Consider the following 15,918-nt stretch of genomic DNA (forward strand, 5'->3'; position numbering starts at 1 on the left):
CCTTCTCCTGAGGTACAGGAAAAGCCAGCTAACCTCCCCTGCACAATTGACAACTTCTTTGGGGGTAAGGTCTGGGTTGTGGAAGCCCAATTGAAGTACCAACATGACACCCTTCAACAGCTCTCCGCAAGTGCCTCCGACTCCCAGTCCTTGGCTAGGAAATCTTCCAGGCCAGGATCACGGAAATTCGTCTACAGGCAGAGGAAGTATTATCCTCTGGCCTCCTGGGCTCGCTTGCCACTCACTACCTCCAGGGGCCGCCCTCGCCAGCAGCGAGCACCTAAGCCCCAGCCGGTGCCCCGGCCATGGGCTTTTCACTGGTGGCGAGGGAGCGAGAATCAGTTGAACACACCCCTGACGCCGGATCCCCTGGTGGGAAGCAAGCTCCTCAGCTTCGCCCATCACTAGGAGGATGTCACTTCGGACTGATGGGTCCTAACCATCATCCATCTCAACTTCAGCTAGCTTCCAGGGACCTCTCCCCCATGTCCATCATGGTGTTTATCCGTCCAGCAGGTCATACTTCAAATAGAACTCTCCGCCCTTCTAACAGCAGGCGTGGTAGGTATTTCCTCACCCCGAAAAGGAACGGTGGCTTGTGCCCCATCCTCAACCTCAGGGCATTGAACAAGTTTCTCTCGAGAGAAAAATTCAAGATGGTCTCTCTGGGTATGTTGATTCCCCTCCTTCAAAAGAGGAGACTGTCTCTGCTCCCTTGATCTCAAGGAGGTGTTCGCTTACAGAGCAATCTTCCCCAGCCACAGAAAGTACCTCCGCTTTGTGGTGGGGAAGGCTCTTTACCAGTACAGGGTGCTGCCTTTTGGGATGGCCTCAGCCCCCCGCGTTTTCACCAAATGCCTGGCAGTGGTGGTGGCCTATTTCAGGCGTCAGGTAGTGCAGGTCTTCCCGTACCTAGATGACTGGTTGGTCAAGAGTGATTCCCACTCGGGGGGCCTTGAGTGCCCTAGCCCTTGTGGTTGTTCAGAGATCGGTGGACGCACAAGGAAGTCCTCATCTGGACAGACAACCAAGTAGCGATTTGGTATATCAACAAACAGGGAGGCATGGGCTCGTTTCTCCTCTGTCACGAAGCGGTGCAGGTGTGGACCTGGGCCCTGTCACAGGGGATGTTGCTGTGATCGGCAAAACTGCCTGGACATCTGAACATGCTGGCGGACCGCCTGAGTCGCTCCTTCCAGCTGCATGAGTGGTACCTCAACCCAGAGGTAGCGGCCAAGCTGTTTCGTCAATGGGATACACCAGATGTGGACATTTTCGCCTTCCCACACAATCACAAGTTGAGCAGGTTCTGCTCCTTGTCTGGAGGCAGACATCTGGCCTACGATGCCTTCTCCCTCCACTGGGGGAGAAGCCTGCTGTATGCATACCCCCCTCTACCTTTCCTCTTGAAAACGCTGCTGAAGCTTCGACAGGGGACCCCGATCCTCGTGGCACCCTTTTGGCCTCGAAAGATCTGGTTCCCGTTCCTACAGGATTTGTCGGTCAGGGCCCCCATCCGGCTGGGGACTGCACCCAATCTGATCACGCAGAATCAGGGCGCTCTGTGCCATCCGAAACTCCGGGCATGCGCGCTGACGACCTGGATGTTGAGCATGTAGTCTTTTAGTCCTTTGCTCTTTCGGACAGTGTCTCCCAGGTGCTGGTGGTTTCTAGGAAGCCTTCCACCAGGAAGTCATACAGCTTAAAGTATAAAAGTATAAAAGTCCAACATGTAATTCCCTACCTATTGTCAGTCCTAAACTCTTTACACAACCCCACACCGATGTTATCTGCCTCAGCCTATATTAGGCTTTGTATATTGTATTTCTTTGTTATTTAACCCCATATATTTATCTCCAAGTTATTTCTACCTGTTTTTTGTAAGACATTTTCTTGTCACTGTTATTGTTCAAAATGTAAAGCGAATTGATCAGTAATTCTGTTATTGGAAAGTCGGTATAGAAAAGTTCTAAATAAATAAATAAATAAATAATAAAGTGGTAAAGATTCTCCATCTTATGTGCGGGGCATGGCTTGGATCCCTTCTCATGCCCCCTCCCCCAGCTGTTGGACTACTTGTGGCGCCTTTCCGAGTCTGGGCTTCAAACCAGCTTGGTCAGGGTTCCCCTTAGCGCTGTCAGTGCGTACCATCGAAGAGTCGCTGGCACGCCCAAATTGGTGCAGCCTTTAGTAGGTCGCTTTATAAAGGGGTCTTCTCCAGTTGAAGTCCTCTCTTTGGCCTCCTGCTGCGTCCCCAGACATAAACATTGTCCTAGCGCAGCTCATGTGTCCTCCCTTTGAGCCTCTTTCTTCCTGCGACCTGAAGTTCCTCACCTAGAAAGTTATTTTCCTGGTGGCGATTACTTTGGCTTGCAGAGTCAGTGAGCTTCAGGCCTTGGTTATGTACCTGCCATACAAGATGTTTTTTTCACGATTGTATCTTGCGTAGGCACCCTAAGTTTCTGCCTAAGGTTGTGACTGATTTCCACCTAAATCGGTCCATCGTTTTACCCACTTTTTTCTGAGGCCTCATTCCCACCCAGGGAACGGGCTCTTCATATCCTGCACAGCAAGGAGGACCTTGGCTTTCTATTTAAATCACGTAGCCGGCCATATGCAGTCCACTCAGCTCTTTGTGTCCTTCGATACCAACAGGCTGGGTGTGGCAGTGGGTAATCAGACCTCATCCAACTGGCTGGTGGATTGCATTGCCTTTTGCTATGCGCAAGCAGGCTTTCCGCTAGCTGGCAGAGTAAAGGCTTGCTCTCTGTGGGCCATGGCGACTTTGGTGGCTCATTTGTGAGCAATCCCCGTCATTGAAATTTGCTGGGCCACATCCTGGAGTTCTCGTCACATGTTTGCGCGGCCCATTACTGCCTGCCCGTTCCCTGGGTGGGAATGAGGCCTCAGAAAAAAGTCTCAGGATAGTGCCTTTAGTCAATCCATCCTGCGCAGTCTGTTCCAGACCTGAACCCAACTCTTCGTGTTCCATGTTTCTGGTGGGGACCAGACAGTCCCCTGCTCACCTTCAACATCGCCGTTGTTGTGCCCGTTGGCACTTTGTTTGGCTGCTCTTGGTCTTATCTGCTGTGGGGACAGTCTGGAGCTTGGTATTCACCCACATGTGAGGACTACCTTCCTGCTTGTTCTAGGAGAAAGCGCAGTTGCTTATCTGTAACAGGTGTTCTCCTAGGACAGCAGGATGTTAGTCCTCAGGAATTCCACCCACCTCCCCACAGAGTTGGGTTCTTCTTCCAGTTTATTGTTCTATTTTTTCGCTTGTATTTTTTTCTGTTACGAGACTGAAGGGGGACCTCACATGGACGCGTGGATAGCAGCATGCTGGGCATGCTCAGTGTGCTGGTCAAAGCTTCTAGAAATTTTGACAAAAGATTTCCGTGCTGGGCTCCATCGGATGATGTCACTCACATGTGGGGATTAACTTCCTGCTGTCCTAGCAGAATACCTGTTACAGGTAAGCATCTGCACTTTCTCCTAGGACAGCAGAATGTTAGTAGTCTTCACAAAACCCACCTGCCACCCTGTGGAGTTGGGTTTCTCTTATTTTTATTTATCTTTATCGTAATTCTTTGTTACGAGACTAAAGAAGGACCTCGTGTGGATGCCTGGATTAGGGCATGCTGGGCATGCTCGGTATGCTCATTCAAAGTACCAGAAACTTTGACATAAGTTTTCCGTACTGGATTCCATCCGATGTCACCCATTTGTGAGGACCGGTGATGTTGGCTACAGTAGCCCGTTGAGTTAAAGGGATTATTATGGCTGCCTTTGTAGCTGCTGAAGCAGATTAGACCACATTCCATGAAGTTTCAGGCAGTATCGTGGGCGGAATTTAATTTGTTGTTGCCTACTGAGATTTGTAGGGCAGTGACGTGGGCATCTTTGCACACCTTTTCCAAGCATTACTGCTTAGATGTTAGGGCTCGGGAGGACTCTGCGTTTGCACAGGCAGTGTTGACTGGACCGCTGGCAGCCTCCTGCCCTTTTCGAGAGTAGCTTTGGTACATCTCATTTGTGATGATTGACCTGCCTGAATGCTAAGGAAGGAGAAATTATTACTTACCTGATAATTTCCTTTCCTTTAGTGAGGGCAGGTCAATCCCCAACCCACCCTCAGCTGTTGATGTTTGAATTTGTTAGTCTTTCTTTTGGTGAGCTATGAACAGTATGATTCTTGTTCTTCATTGAAGACAGTAAGTGGATTCCTTAGCACTTAGTTTACTAGATTTGTTCCTTCTTTTGGCTGAGCTCCATGTTCCTGTTGGTTTGAAAGTATGAATGCTTGATTGTTGATAATAATCAAGTATTATCAGTTTTGTTCTGGAAGCCAAATTTAGGATTTTAGGTAGAAAGCTGAAATCCAGAACCTCCAGGGTGGCATTCTCTGAAATGATTGTTCCATATGCAGGTCCCCAGAGGCAGGCAGAGCTACAGAGTTTCAATGCATGGATGAGACGACGGTGCAGGGAAGAGGGATTCACTTTTGTAAGGAACTGGGGAAACTTTTGGGGAGGGGAAGACTTTTCCGAAAGGATGGGCTCCACCTTAACCAGAGTGGAACCAAGCTGCTAGCTCTAACTTTTAAAAAGGAGATAGAGCGGCTTTTAAACTAGAACAAGGGGGAAAGCCGATAGTCACTCAGCAGTGCATGGTTTGGAGGAATGTATCCTTGAAGGATACTAATGAAACAGGAGAGTTAGGGCATCCCAACAGAGAGGTTCCAATAAAAGCAAATGTAGTCCATATGCCTATACGTAAAAATTCACCTGAGCTAAAGATTTCAAAATTATCCCTAAGAACTGAAAAGCAAGTTGTTAATACAAACAAAAAATACACTTTGAAATGTCTATATGCCAATGCCAGAAATCTAAGGAGAGTTAGAGTGTATAGCAGTAAATGATAAGATTGACATAATTGGCATCAAAGAGACCTGGTGAAAGGAGGATAACCAATGGGACAGTGCTATAACGGTACAAATTATATCGCAATGGATAGGGAGGATCAACTTGCTGGGGGTGTGGCACTTTATGTCCGGGAGGGTACAGAGTCCAACAGGTTAAAGATCATACAAGAGGCTAAATGCTCAGTAGAATCTATATGGGTAGAAATCCCATGTGTATTGGGTAAGAGTATAGTGATAAGAATATACTACCGTCCACCTGGACAAAATGGTCAGACAGATGATGAAATGCTAAGAGAAATCAGGGAAGCTAACCAATTTGGCAGAGCAATAATAAATAATGGGAGATTTCAATTACCCCAGTATTGACTGGGTAAATGTAACATCAGGACTTGCTAGAGACAAAGTTCTTGGATGTAATAAATGACTGCTTCATGGAGCAATTGGTTCAGGAACCAACGAGAGAGGAAGTTATTTTAGATTTAATTCTTAGTGGAACGCAGGATTTGGTGAGAGAGGTAACGGTGGTGGGGCCACTTGGCAATAATGATCATAACATGATCAAATTTAAACTAATAACTGGAAGGGGAACAATAAGTAGATCTGCAGCTCTAACACTACATTTTATAAAGGGAAACCTTGATAAAATGAGGAAAATAGTTAGAAAAAAACTGAAAGGTGCAGCTGCAAAGGTTAAAAGTGCTCAACAGGCATGGACATTGTTTAAAAATGCAATCCTAGACGCGCAGACCAGATGTATTCCAAGCATTAAGAAAGGTGGAAGGAAGGCAAAACAATTACTGGCATGGGTAAAAGGTGAGCTGAAAGAGGCTATTTTAGCCAAAAAAACATCCTTCAAAAATTGGAAGAAGGATCCATCTGAAGAAAATAGGTTAAAACATAAGCATTGTCAAGTTAATTGTAAAACATTGATAAGACAGGTGAAGAGAGAATTTGAAATGAAGTTGGCCGTAGAGGCAAAAACTCATAAGAAAAACTTTTAAAAATATATGCAAAGCAAGAAACCTGTGAGGGAGTCAGTTGGACCATTTTGATCTTTAGAATAGTTAAAGGGGCTCTTAGGGAAGATAAGGCCATTGCAGAAAGACTAAATGAATTCTTTGCTTCCGTGTTTACTAATGAGGATGTTGGGGAGATACCAGTTCCGGAGATGGTTTTCAGGGGTGATGAGTCAGACTAACTGAACGAATTCACTGTGAACCTGGAAGATGTAGTAGGCCAGATTGACAAATTAAAGAGTAGCAAATCACCTGGACCGGATGGTATGCATCCAAGGATACTGAAGGAACTAAAAAATGAAATTTCTGATCTGTTAGTTAAAATTTGTAACCTATCTTTAAAATCATCCATTATACCTGAAGACTGGAGGGTGGCCAGTGTAACCCCAATATTTAAAAAGGGCTCCAGGGGCGATCCGGAAACTATATACCAGTGAGCCTGACTTCAGTGCCGGGAAAAATAGTGGAAACTATTCTAAAGATCAAAATCACAGAGCATATGGAAAGAGATGATTTAATGGAACACAGTCAACATGGATTTACCCAAGGGAAGTCTTGCCTAACAAATCTGCTTCAATTTTTTGAAGGGGTTAATAAACATGTGGATAAGGATGAACTGCTAGATGGTAGTATATTTGGATTTTCAGAAGGCGTTTGACAAGTCCCTCGAGAAGCTTCTAAGAAAACTAAAAAGTCATGGGATAGGAGGCAATGTCTTTTTGTGGTTTACAAACTGGTTAAAAGACAGGAAACAGAGAGTAGGATTTATTGGTCAATTTTCTCAGTGGAAAAGGGTAAACAGTGGAGTGCCTCAGAGATCTGTACTTGGACTGCTGCTTTTCAGTATATTTATAAATCTGGAAAGGACTATGACGAGTGAGGTTATCAAATTTACGGATGATACAAAATTATTCAGAGTAGTTAAATCACAAGCGGATTGTGATACATTACAGGAGGACCTTGCAAGACTGGAAAATTGGGCATCCAAATGGCAGATGAAATTTAATGTGGACAAGTGCAAGGTGTTGCATATAGAGAAAAATAACCCTTGCTGTAGTTACACAATGTTAGGTTCCATATTAGGAACTATCACCCAGGAAAAAAAATCTAGGCATCATAGTGGATAATACTTTGAAATTGTTGGCTCAGTGTGCTGCAGCAGTCAAAAACGCAAACAGAATGTTCGGAATTATTAGGAAGGGAATGGTTAATTAAACAGAAAATATAATGCCTCTGTATCACTCCATGATGAGACTGCATCTTTAATATTGTGTACAGTTCTGGTTGCCACATCTCAAAAAAGATATAGTTGCGATGGAGAATGTACAGAGAAGGGCAACCAAAATGATAAATGGGATGGAACAGCTCCCCCTATGAGGAAAGGCTGAAGAGATTAGGGCTGAACACCCTGGAGAAGAGACAGCCGAGGGGGGATATGATAGAGGTCTTTAAGATCATTTGAGGTCTTGAATGAGTAGATGTGACTCGGTTATTTACACTTTCAGAGAATAGAAGGACTAGGGGGCATTCCATGAAGTTAGCAAATAGCACATTTAAGACTAATTGGAGAAAATTCTTTTTCACTTAATGCACAATTAAGCTCTGGAATTTGTTGCCAGAGGATGTGGTTAGTGCAGTTAGTGTAGCTGGGTTCAAAAAAGATTTGGATAAGTTCTTGGAGGAGAAGTCCATTAACTGCTATTAATCAAGTTGACTTGGGGAATAGCCACTGCTATTAATTGCATCAGTAGCATGGGATCTTCTTGGTGTTTGGGTATTTGCCAGGTTCTTGTGGCCTGGTTTGGCCTCTGTTGGAAACAGGATGCTGGGCTTGATGGACCCTTGGTCTGACCCAACATGGCAATTTCTTATGTTCTCTGACTTTTCCAGAGATTTCTGATGGGTTGATGTCGGGATGGGACGATATAGCTATGATGTCAGCTTTTGCTCCATCTCCATCTGCTGGCAAGGTGAATAACCCACTCGTGGGGATTGATCTACCCTCACTAAAGGTATGGAAATTTATTTATTTTATTTATTTATTTAGCATTTGTTTATATACCGAGTACAGCTGACATAGCCTTCACTCCGGTTTACATTATAACAAACCAGTTACATTTAAATTCATAACAGTGTGACAGAGAGTGAATCAGAACATTAACTTAATAAAAGACAATAAATACATTGAACAATACATTGAACAATAGATATGAGTGTAAGCAACACTTGAAGTTGACGGTTGATACCGTTAATGAGAAGAAAAGGTTTCTGCAAGATAGGACGAAAGACAGAAGGAGGGGACTGCTGGCATAAAAAGAACGTGAAGGTGGATATGAAAAAGATTTATGTTCTGTTGTCATTGGGTGAGCAGCCATTGTAAGACTGTGAAAGTAGCCAATCTTTAAGATCTTTTTTAAAAGATTTAAAGTTTTCTTGCGAATTGAGGTGTTGAGGTAGTGAGTTCCATAATTTTGGGCCTACGATAGAGATGGCTCTATTTCTAGTGGAGGATAATTTGGCTTGAGGTAATGAAGGGACATCCAGCTGAACTTTATATGTAGATCTTGTTGTACGTGAAGATTTATGTAGGTGTATAATATTGTCCAAGGCAGAGTAGTCAGCTTTGTGAATTGATTTGTGTAGGATTGTGAGTACTTTGTACTCTATTCTTTTTATAACTGGTAGCCATTGTAAGTTGTGGAGTACTGGGGATATATGGTCGGCTTTTCTTTTACCAGACAGGACTCTGGCAGCTGCATTTTGGAGTAACTGCAGTGGTCTTAAGGTTGAATTAGGGAGGCCTATCCGAAGGGAGTTGCAGTAGTCCAAACTGGAGAAGATGAGGGCTTGAAGAACGGTTCTGAAATCCTGGGGATGAAGCAGCGGTTTTAGGTGTTTGAGTATTTGAATTTTGTGTAAAGCCTTCTCTTGTTTTTGTTGTGATGTGCTTTTTAAAATTTAGCTCATTATCTAGCCAGAAACCCAGGTCTTTAACGTTGTCTTTGAGTTGAATGTGAATGTTGTCAAATTGGAAGGGTGGAGTGGAAGTTATACCAAAGTTTTTTCTTGTAATTAGTATGCATTCTGTTTTGCTCATATTTAAGCATAATTATCAGGTAAGTAGTAATTTCTCCTGTTCCTGTCAGTGGATCGATAGCTGTAAGACAGAAAAAAGTTATATAAGAGCTACCACAAAATTTGCAACCTGTTCAACTGTAAAAACTTGCTTGCCATGAAAAGCAGATGAATGGATTTTTAAAACCCTGTTTATGCACAGTGTCTTCAGTTCTGCCTAATGACTGATTTACTAGGTGGGCCTCCCATAGAGATATAAATACCTATCTAGGGTTGAGGGCATTATGGCTAGTCTCTCTCTCTCTCTCTCCTTCAAAACTAGTAAAACTGGCCTTTCAGAACAGATCGCAAAATGCAATCAAGCCTTAACGCTACTGAAAAAGGTGTAGCTAAATTCGGTGTTAAAGCCGTGCGATAGGAATTCGCAAACTGGTAAACCCAGCCCACTCCCGCCCCTAATTCCTCCTCTTTTTCGAATTTGCATACGTTATGGTGTGATCGCATGCGTTAAAAGCATTTTTGCATGCGTTAAGGGCTTATCGCATGCATTAACGGCGCTTTTCGCATGCAGTAAGCCCTTAATGCAGGCGAAAACGCCTTATAGCAATTTGATAAATGACCCCCTGAGTTAGCAGGATAAGCTAACTGTGCTATTGAGTAGGTCTAAAGTTATCTCTATACACTTATCTGCATATATTCAGCAGCGCAACCACACCGCTAAATACCCTAAATTAGCTGGATATTTAAATTTGGCTACCTTTCTTAGCTGGATTTTCTTTGAATATGGACCTCTACGTCTCTAAGGCACATTAATTACACTAGCTAACTCCTTAACTCAGAATTATTTTTGCAATTTAAATAATTTGATATATTAAATGTAAAAGTTTATTTGCATATTGAACGTCCCAATAAGCCAATTACGGAACTTTGGAGTTAGTGGGTTCTTGTAGCTCTTTGTTTTTAAAATTTCAATTTTTTTCTCCCCAAACAGTTGCTGCAGCCCAAGCAATAGCAGATGAACGAAGAAACCAAAGTGGAAATAGTGCTGTACTAATCCAATCTCCAATAATCATGAAGTCAACAACCAAACCAGGTATAATCCACATAGTGATACATTCAAATTGTACTTTCTTTGAAACTGTATTTTTAAATTCTGCTTTTTCAAAAATTACTTATTCATTTTTTTTAAACAGTGATAGATGGTTCTACTCTGAGAACAGATGAGAGGCAACGACTAGCCAGAAACCGGAGAGAAGAACTAGAAAAGCATAATGGTAAGTTCATGTTTACCTATCATGCCAGTAGTTGATGAAATGCATAATAACAGAATGACTGCATATTCTCTGTGCGAACAAGTTATATAATTATGGTCTTATTTTGAGAAGCACTAATACTAGAGAGCTATTTTGTGGTTTACAAACTTGCTCAAAGTTTTGGGGGTAGTTTTCAAAGGGTAGAGCCCCAGCTTCTCTTGAGCAACACCACTACTCTCCTTTCACCTTTTGCATAAGGTTTGTTTTCTGCTTTCAGCTATTGCTTGATTAACTAATATTTCCCCCATCTTGAGAATCTTTGAATGCTAATATATCAGTTATGGTCTTTGTGAGAGCCATATTTTTCACTTGTCTTACTATGTGTTCAACATAAGCACATGTAATTTTTCCCATTGATAGCAGGCTGATTTAGCCATGTTGTATGGGAGCGTGTTGTGACCTTCATAGGCAGAGCTTCCCTCAGTGAGTCACAGAGCTTATGGTCTTATGTTCTAATGGCTGTAGGATTTTCATAAAGATGTTGCTAAGAATGGTTCAATCCTACAAAAATAGGCTCTGTGTCTACCGTGCTGCTGAATTCAAGTCCAGCTCTGAGAAACTGGCCCCAAATGCTCAACAAATGAACCAGAGAGTTAATGATGGTCACACTGGTGACCAGGCCTTGCCAAAGAGGTGCTCAGCTTCTAGTGTCTCACTCTAAGGATGATTTTTGAGAGTTCAGAGCCAAATCTCACTCTCCCCACTTAAGTTTTCGCAGGACTCCAAAGACTTGCATCAAGAGCTAAAAGATGCAAGCACCAAGTTTCACGCAGAGGCTCTATGTCAGCTCAACACTTCAGTGTATGGCTTGAGAGCCAAAACACAACAAAGTTTCCTATTGTTTTGAAGCTGGTGTTCATTGAGGGTGCTCTGCACCACTATCCCTAGAGCTAGTCTGAAGCCTTTGAGCTGTCCCTCGAAGGTGCCATTTAGATTGTACAAGTGGCACTTTCATCTGAATTGTTCAAGACGAACTTAGATTAACTAAACGCTACCAAATATTCTCTAATGTAGTTTCAGTGTTGAGGGTTCAATGTTAAATTATTTTACCCTAATAGATGCATCAAATAATCTACCAGCTGATGTTATCTCCTTTGGTTCCAAGTGTGCTAGTGCTGATATTTGTTCAGCTCACTATGCCTTTGTCAAAACCAGCCCACTCTGAGATTTGAGATAATGATGCAGGCCCAGAAAACTGCCCATTTCTTCGCTATCCTTGTCATGGAAGATCCATTAAACAATTGCACTCATTGGTGCCATTACAACATTCATCACCTAAATAATTATGGCAAGCATTTTTCTGTAGACAGATAAATCTTCAGTTTTCCCTTCAAAGCCCTCTCTGCAACAGGAGAAAGTGCATTCTCTACCTGAGATCTTTTATATCTGAGGTATTTTTTCTTCTCAGGTTTTGTTCAAAGGATGGTTAAGGCTATCCACTTTGGTTAAAGGCAGCAGGAAAGCCCAGGGCACCTTTACTTAGTTTCATCAATACCTCAATTCTCCTAATGTTTTATCAGCACCTCTCCTCCCACACTTCCAGAATGTACCTACGAGGCTGCAAGAAACTACATATAGAATATTTCTTATGCGTGAGAAAATGGACACAAAGTGGCATGTCCAGATAGCTCAAGGATTCAACAAATCCCAGCTGCCATATCACAATGTGGTTATCGAAACTGCACTTAAAATATCCAAAGGCATTAAGACCTATATCTTGGTATCCCTGGGTTGTGAGTTTGATTTCTGACCATATTGAGAGGTACAGTTTTCAGAATGCTTTACTTCCATCCCATATAGCTTCTTACCAGATTATGTGGTTGAATATTTGCATAACATATTGCAGGACACACCGAGTCAGGTAAGATTTCAGGATGTCCATAATAAATATGCATGAGATAGATTTGTATGCATTGCCTTTGATGTATAAAAATCCATATTCATTGTGGATATCCTGAAAACGTGATTGGCTGAGTGTACCCCAAGGACTGGGTTGAGAGCCACTGTCATATTAGAATATTCTGTAAAATTTGCAGACTTTCTTACTCAAGTGAAATAAAACAAATTTTTCCATAGATAAGCAAGGATGAATTAGCCCTGCTGTCTAGGACGTCCTCTGGGCGCCAAGTGGTGGAACAAAGTCAGCATGGCTTTACCCAGGGCAAGTCTTGCCTCACAAATCAGCTTCACTTTTTTGAAGGAGTTAATAAACACGAGGACAAAGGTGAACCGGTAGATGTAGTATACTTGGATTTTCAGAAGGCGTTTGACAAAGTTCCTAATGAGAGGCTTCTAGGAAAAGTAAAAAGTCATGGGATAGGTGGCGATGTCCTTTTGTGGATTGCAAACTGACTAAAAGACAGGAAACACAGAGTAGGATTAAATGGACAATTTTCTCAGTGGAAGAGAGTGGACAGTGGAGTGCCTCAGGGATCTGTATTGGGACCCGTACTTTTCAATATATTTATAAATGATCTGGAAATAAATACGACGAGTGAGATAATCAAATTTGCAGATGACACAAAATTGTTCAGAGTAGTTAAATCACAAGCAGATTGTGATAAATTGCAGGAAGACCTTGTGAGACTGGAAAATTGGGCATCCAAATGGCAGATGAAATTTAATGTGGATAAGTGCAAGGTGATGCATATAGGGAAAAATAACCCATGCTATAATTACACAATGTTGGGTTCCATATTAGGTGCTACAACCCAAGAAAGAGATCTAGGTGTCATAGTGGATAACACATTAAAATCGTCGGTTCAGTGTGCTGCGGCAGTCAAAAAAGCAACAGAATGTTGGGAATTATTAGAAAGGGAATGGTGAATAAAACGGAAAATCTCATAATGCCTCTGTATCGCTCCATGGTGAGACCGCACCTTGAATACTGTGTACAATTCTGGTCGCCGCATCTCAAAAAAGATATAATTGTGATGGAGAAGGTACAGAGAAAGGGCTACCAAAATGGTAAGGGGAATGGAACAGCTCCCCTATGAGGAAAGACTAAAGAGGTTAGGACTTTTCAGTTTGGAGAAGAGACGGCTGAGGGGGGATATGATAGAGATGTTTAAAATCATGAGAGGTCTAGAACGGGTAGATGTGAATCGGTTATTTACTCTTTCGGATAGTAGAAAGACTAGGGGACACTCCATGAAGTTAGCATGGGGCACATTTAAAACTAATCTGAGAAAGTTCTTTTTTACTCAACGCACAATTAAACTCTGGAATTTGTTGCAGAGGATGTGATTAGTGCAGTTAATATAGCTGTGTTTAAAAAATGATTGGATAAGTTCTTGGAGGAGAATTCCATTATCCCAGGACAAGCAGGATGCTAGTCCTCACATATGGGTGACGTCACCGAACGGAGCCCAGGCGGGAAAACTTTCTGTCAAAGTTTCTAGAAACTTTTGACTGGCCCTGTGAGGCCACTGAGCATGCCCAGCATGCTATGATATTCTCTGCCACAGGTGTCTCTCTTCAGTCTTCGTTTTTCCGCGCTGCAGTTTGCATCGCGGTGTAGGAGCCTTTGAGAAGTTTCTCAATACCTTCGTGACTAAATAGTCACATATATTCATCGATATTCTCTGTCACAGCTCTCAGGGGGTTTTTTCTTCACCGGCTGGTGAGTACCCTATTCTCATATTATTCTCTTTAGGAGAAATTTTTTCTCACAGAAAATTCCGTTTTTGCCTCGATGGCCGTCGATCGCACTATGGCTACCGGTTTTAAAAAATGCCCGGTATGTGCCCGTAAGATGTCGTTAACTGATCCGCATCTCGAGTGCGTAATTTGCCTCTGTGAAAACACGACGTACAAAATTGCCCGCAGTGTGCCGAGATGACGCCGAAAACAAGAAAATCCCGACTAGAAAGGATGGAACATTTAACACCATCACCTTCGACGTCATCCCAATCGTCTCCGGCCGGAGCGACAAAGCGCTTACTGCTTAAAAAATCCACCCCGGGACCGTCGGGAGATCGTTCCTCCTCCTCGTCCACTTCGATGACATCCGCTGACCCGCAAAAGTCTAAACATAGACATAGACACAGACGGTCATCGACGACTGAGTCAGAGTCCCACGATCCGTCGACTACAAAGCGGCTACGTTTGGAGGAAACCTCGGGGTCTGGGCCTACTCCTCCGATCTCAACACCTGAACCCCTGCAGGGCCCTGCAGCGGTTCCAACGCCTCAGCCTTCGCCACCGCTTACAACTGCTCTGGTACCAACAGTTGTAACGCTGGAATTGTCTGAGATCATCAGACAAGCGATTTCAAAGGCTTTCAAGGAGCAACTAATTCCGACGGGATCGTCGATGCCGATGCTTCCAGCATCGATGCCGGCTATGTTGCCGATGCCGGTGGGACCACCGATGCCGGTGTCCTCCATGACGCCGAGGACACTAGAGGAATCGACGTCGACACCACGGATAATCACCACGTCGACGTCGATCTACGCGCAACTACCATCGACTGCTACGAGGTCTATGTTACCACCTCCATTGGAGAAAAGACCTCTCTCGACGTCGACGTCGAGACCAACACCAATACCATCGACACCCATACCTATGGATGAGGATGAGGTCCATGACCTACCATCTTTACAGCGTCTACTTCAGAGATACCAAGATGTCATCGACACCTTACCCAAGAAACCTGATAAACAGGTTTTTCCACCTACTCCAGCTGAAGACCCATTACCAGGTCCATCAGGTCTGCACTTTCCAAAAAGATCCACTCATAGACAAGAGGAAGAGGAATCCTGGGATAGCCAAGATACAGAATCCTCTTCAGAGGATTTCATGTTGGATCCCTCCCCTCCTGACTCCAGAAAGAAGTCTCCACCTGAAGATCTGTCATTCTCAAATTTTATACAGGACATGGCAGACACCATCCCTTTAAAGTTGGAAGCGGAACAGGACTCTAGGCAACATACTTTAGAGGTCCTGCAATTTGTGGATCCCCCAAAACAAGTTTTAGCCATCCCAATACACGAAGTGCTTTTAGACTTACAGCACCGTATCTGGGAACACCCATCTACAGTGCCAGCTGTAAACAAAAGAGTGGATTCATCCTATTTGGTACAATCAACTCCAAGGTACCAGAAGGCTCAACTACCACATCAATCTGTGGTAGTTGAATCTGCACAGAAAAAATCAAAAAGAATCCGGCCTCATTCCTCCAACCCACCTGGCAAGGATCATTGCTTCCTTGATTCCTTGGGAAGGAAGATCTACCAATCTTCAATGTTAAACTCCAGAATCTCTGCATACCAGCTGTACATGACACAGTATCAGAGAAATTTATGGAAGCAGATGGAGGAACTCACCAACTCACTGCCTGAACAGCTTCAAGAACCTGCACAAGCCATTATACATAAAGGCCTGGAAGCAGGTAAACATGAAGTAAGGGCAGCCTACGATAGTTTTGATACTGCCTCCAGGACTGCAGCTGTGGGCATCTCTGCACGAAGATATGCATGGCTTAAGGCCTCTGACCTCAGGCCTGAGGTCCAAGAAAAGCTGGTTGATCTTCCATGCAAGGGAGATAACCTATTTGGAGAAAAAGTTCAAGAGGCAGTCCAGCAACTGA

The 15,918-nt window shown here is 43.5% G+C and overlaps 1 protein-coding gene across 1 annotated transcript in view; it reads left to right on the forward strand.

Annotated features, from left to right (window-relative positions):
- MAP7D3 (MAP7 domain containing 3) overlaps window positions 1–15,918 on the forward strand; it is a 948,456-nt gene that overhangs the window by 173,222 nt on the left and 759,316 nt on the right. Inside the window, 2 exon segments of the mRNA XM_029607816.1 lie at window positions 10,007–10,108; window positions 10,209–10,289. Of these exon segments, the coding sequence (XP_029463676.1) occupies window positions 10,007–10,108; window positions 10,209–10,289 (183 nt within the window).

Source organism: Rhinatrema bivittatum, chromosome 6, assembly GCF_901001135.1.
Source record: "Rhinatrema bivittatum chromosome 6, aRhiBiv1.1, whole genome shotgun sequence".
Taxonomy (NCBI): domain Eukaryota; kingdom Metazoa; phylum Chordata; class Amphibia; order Gymnophiona; family Rhinatrematidae; genus Rhinatrema; species Rhinatrema bivittatum.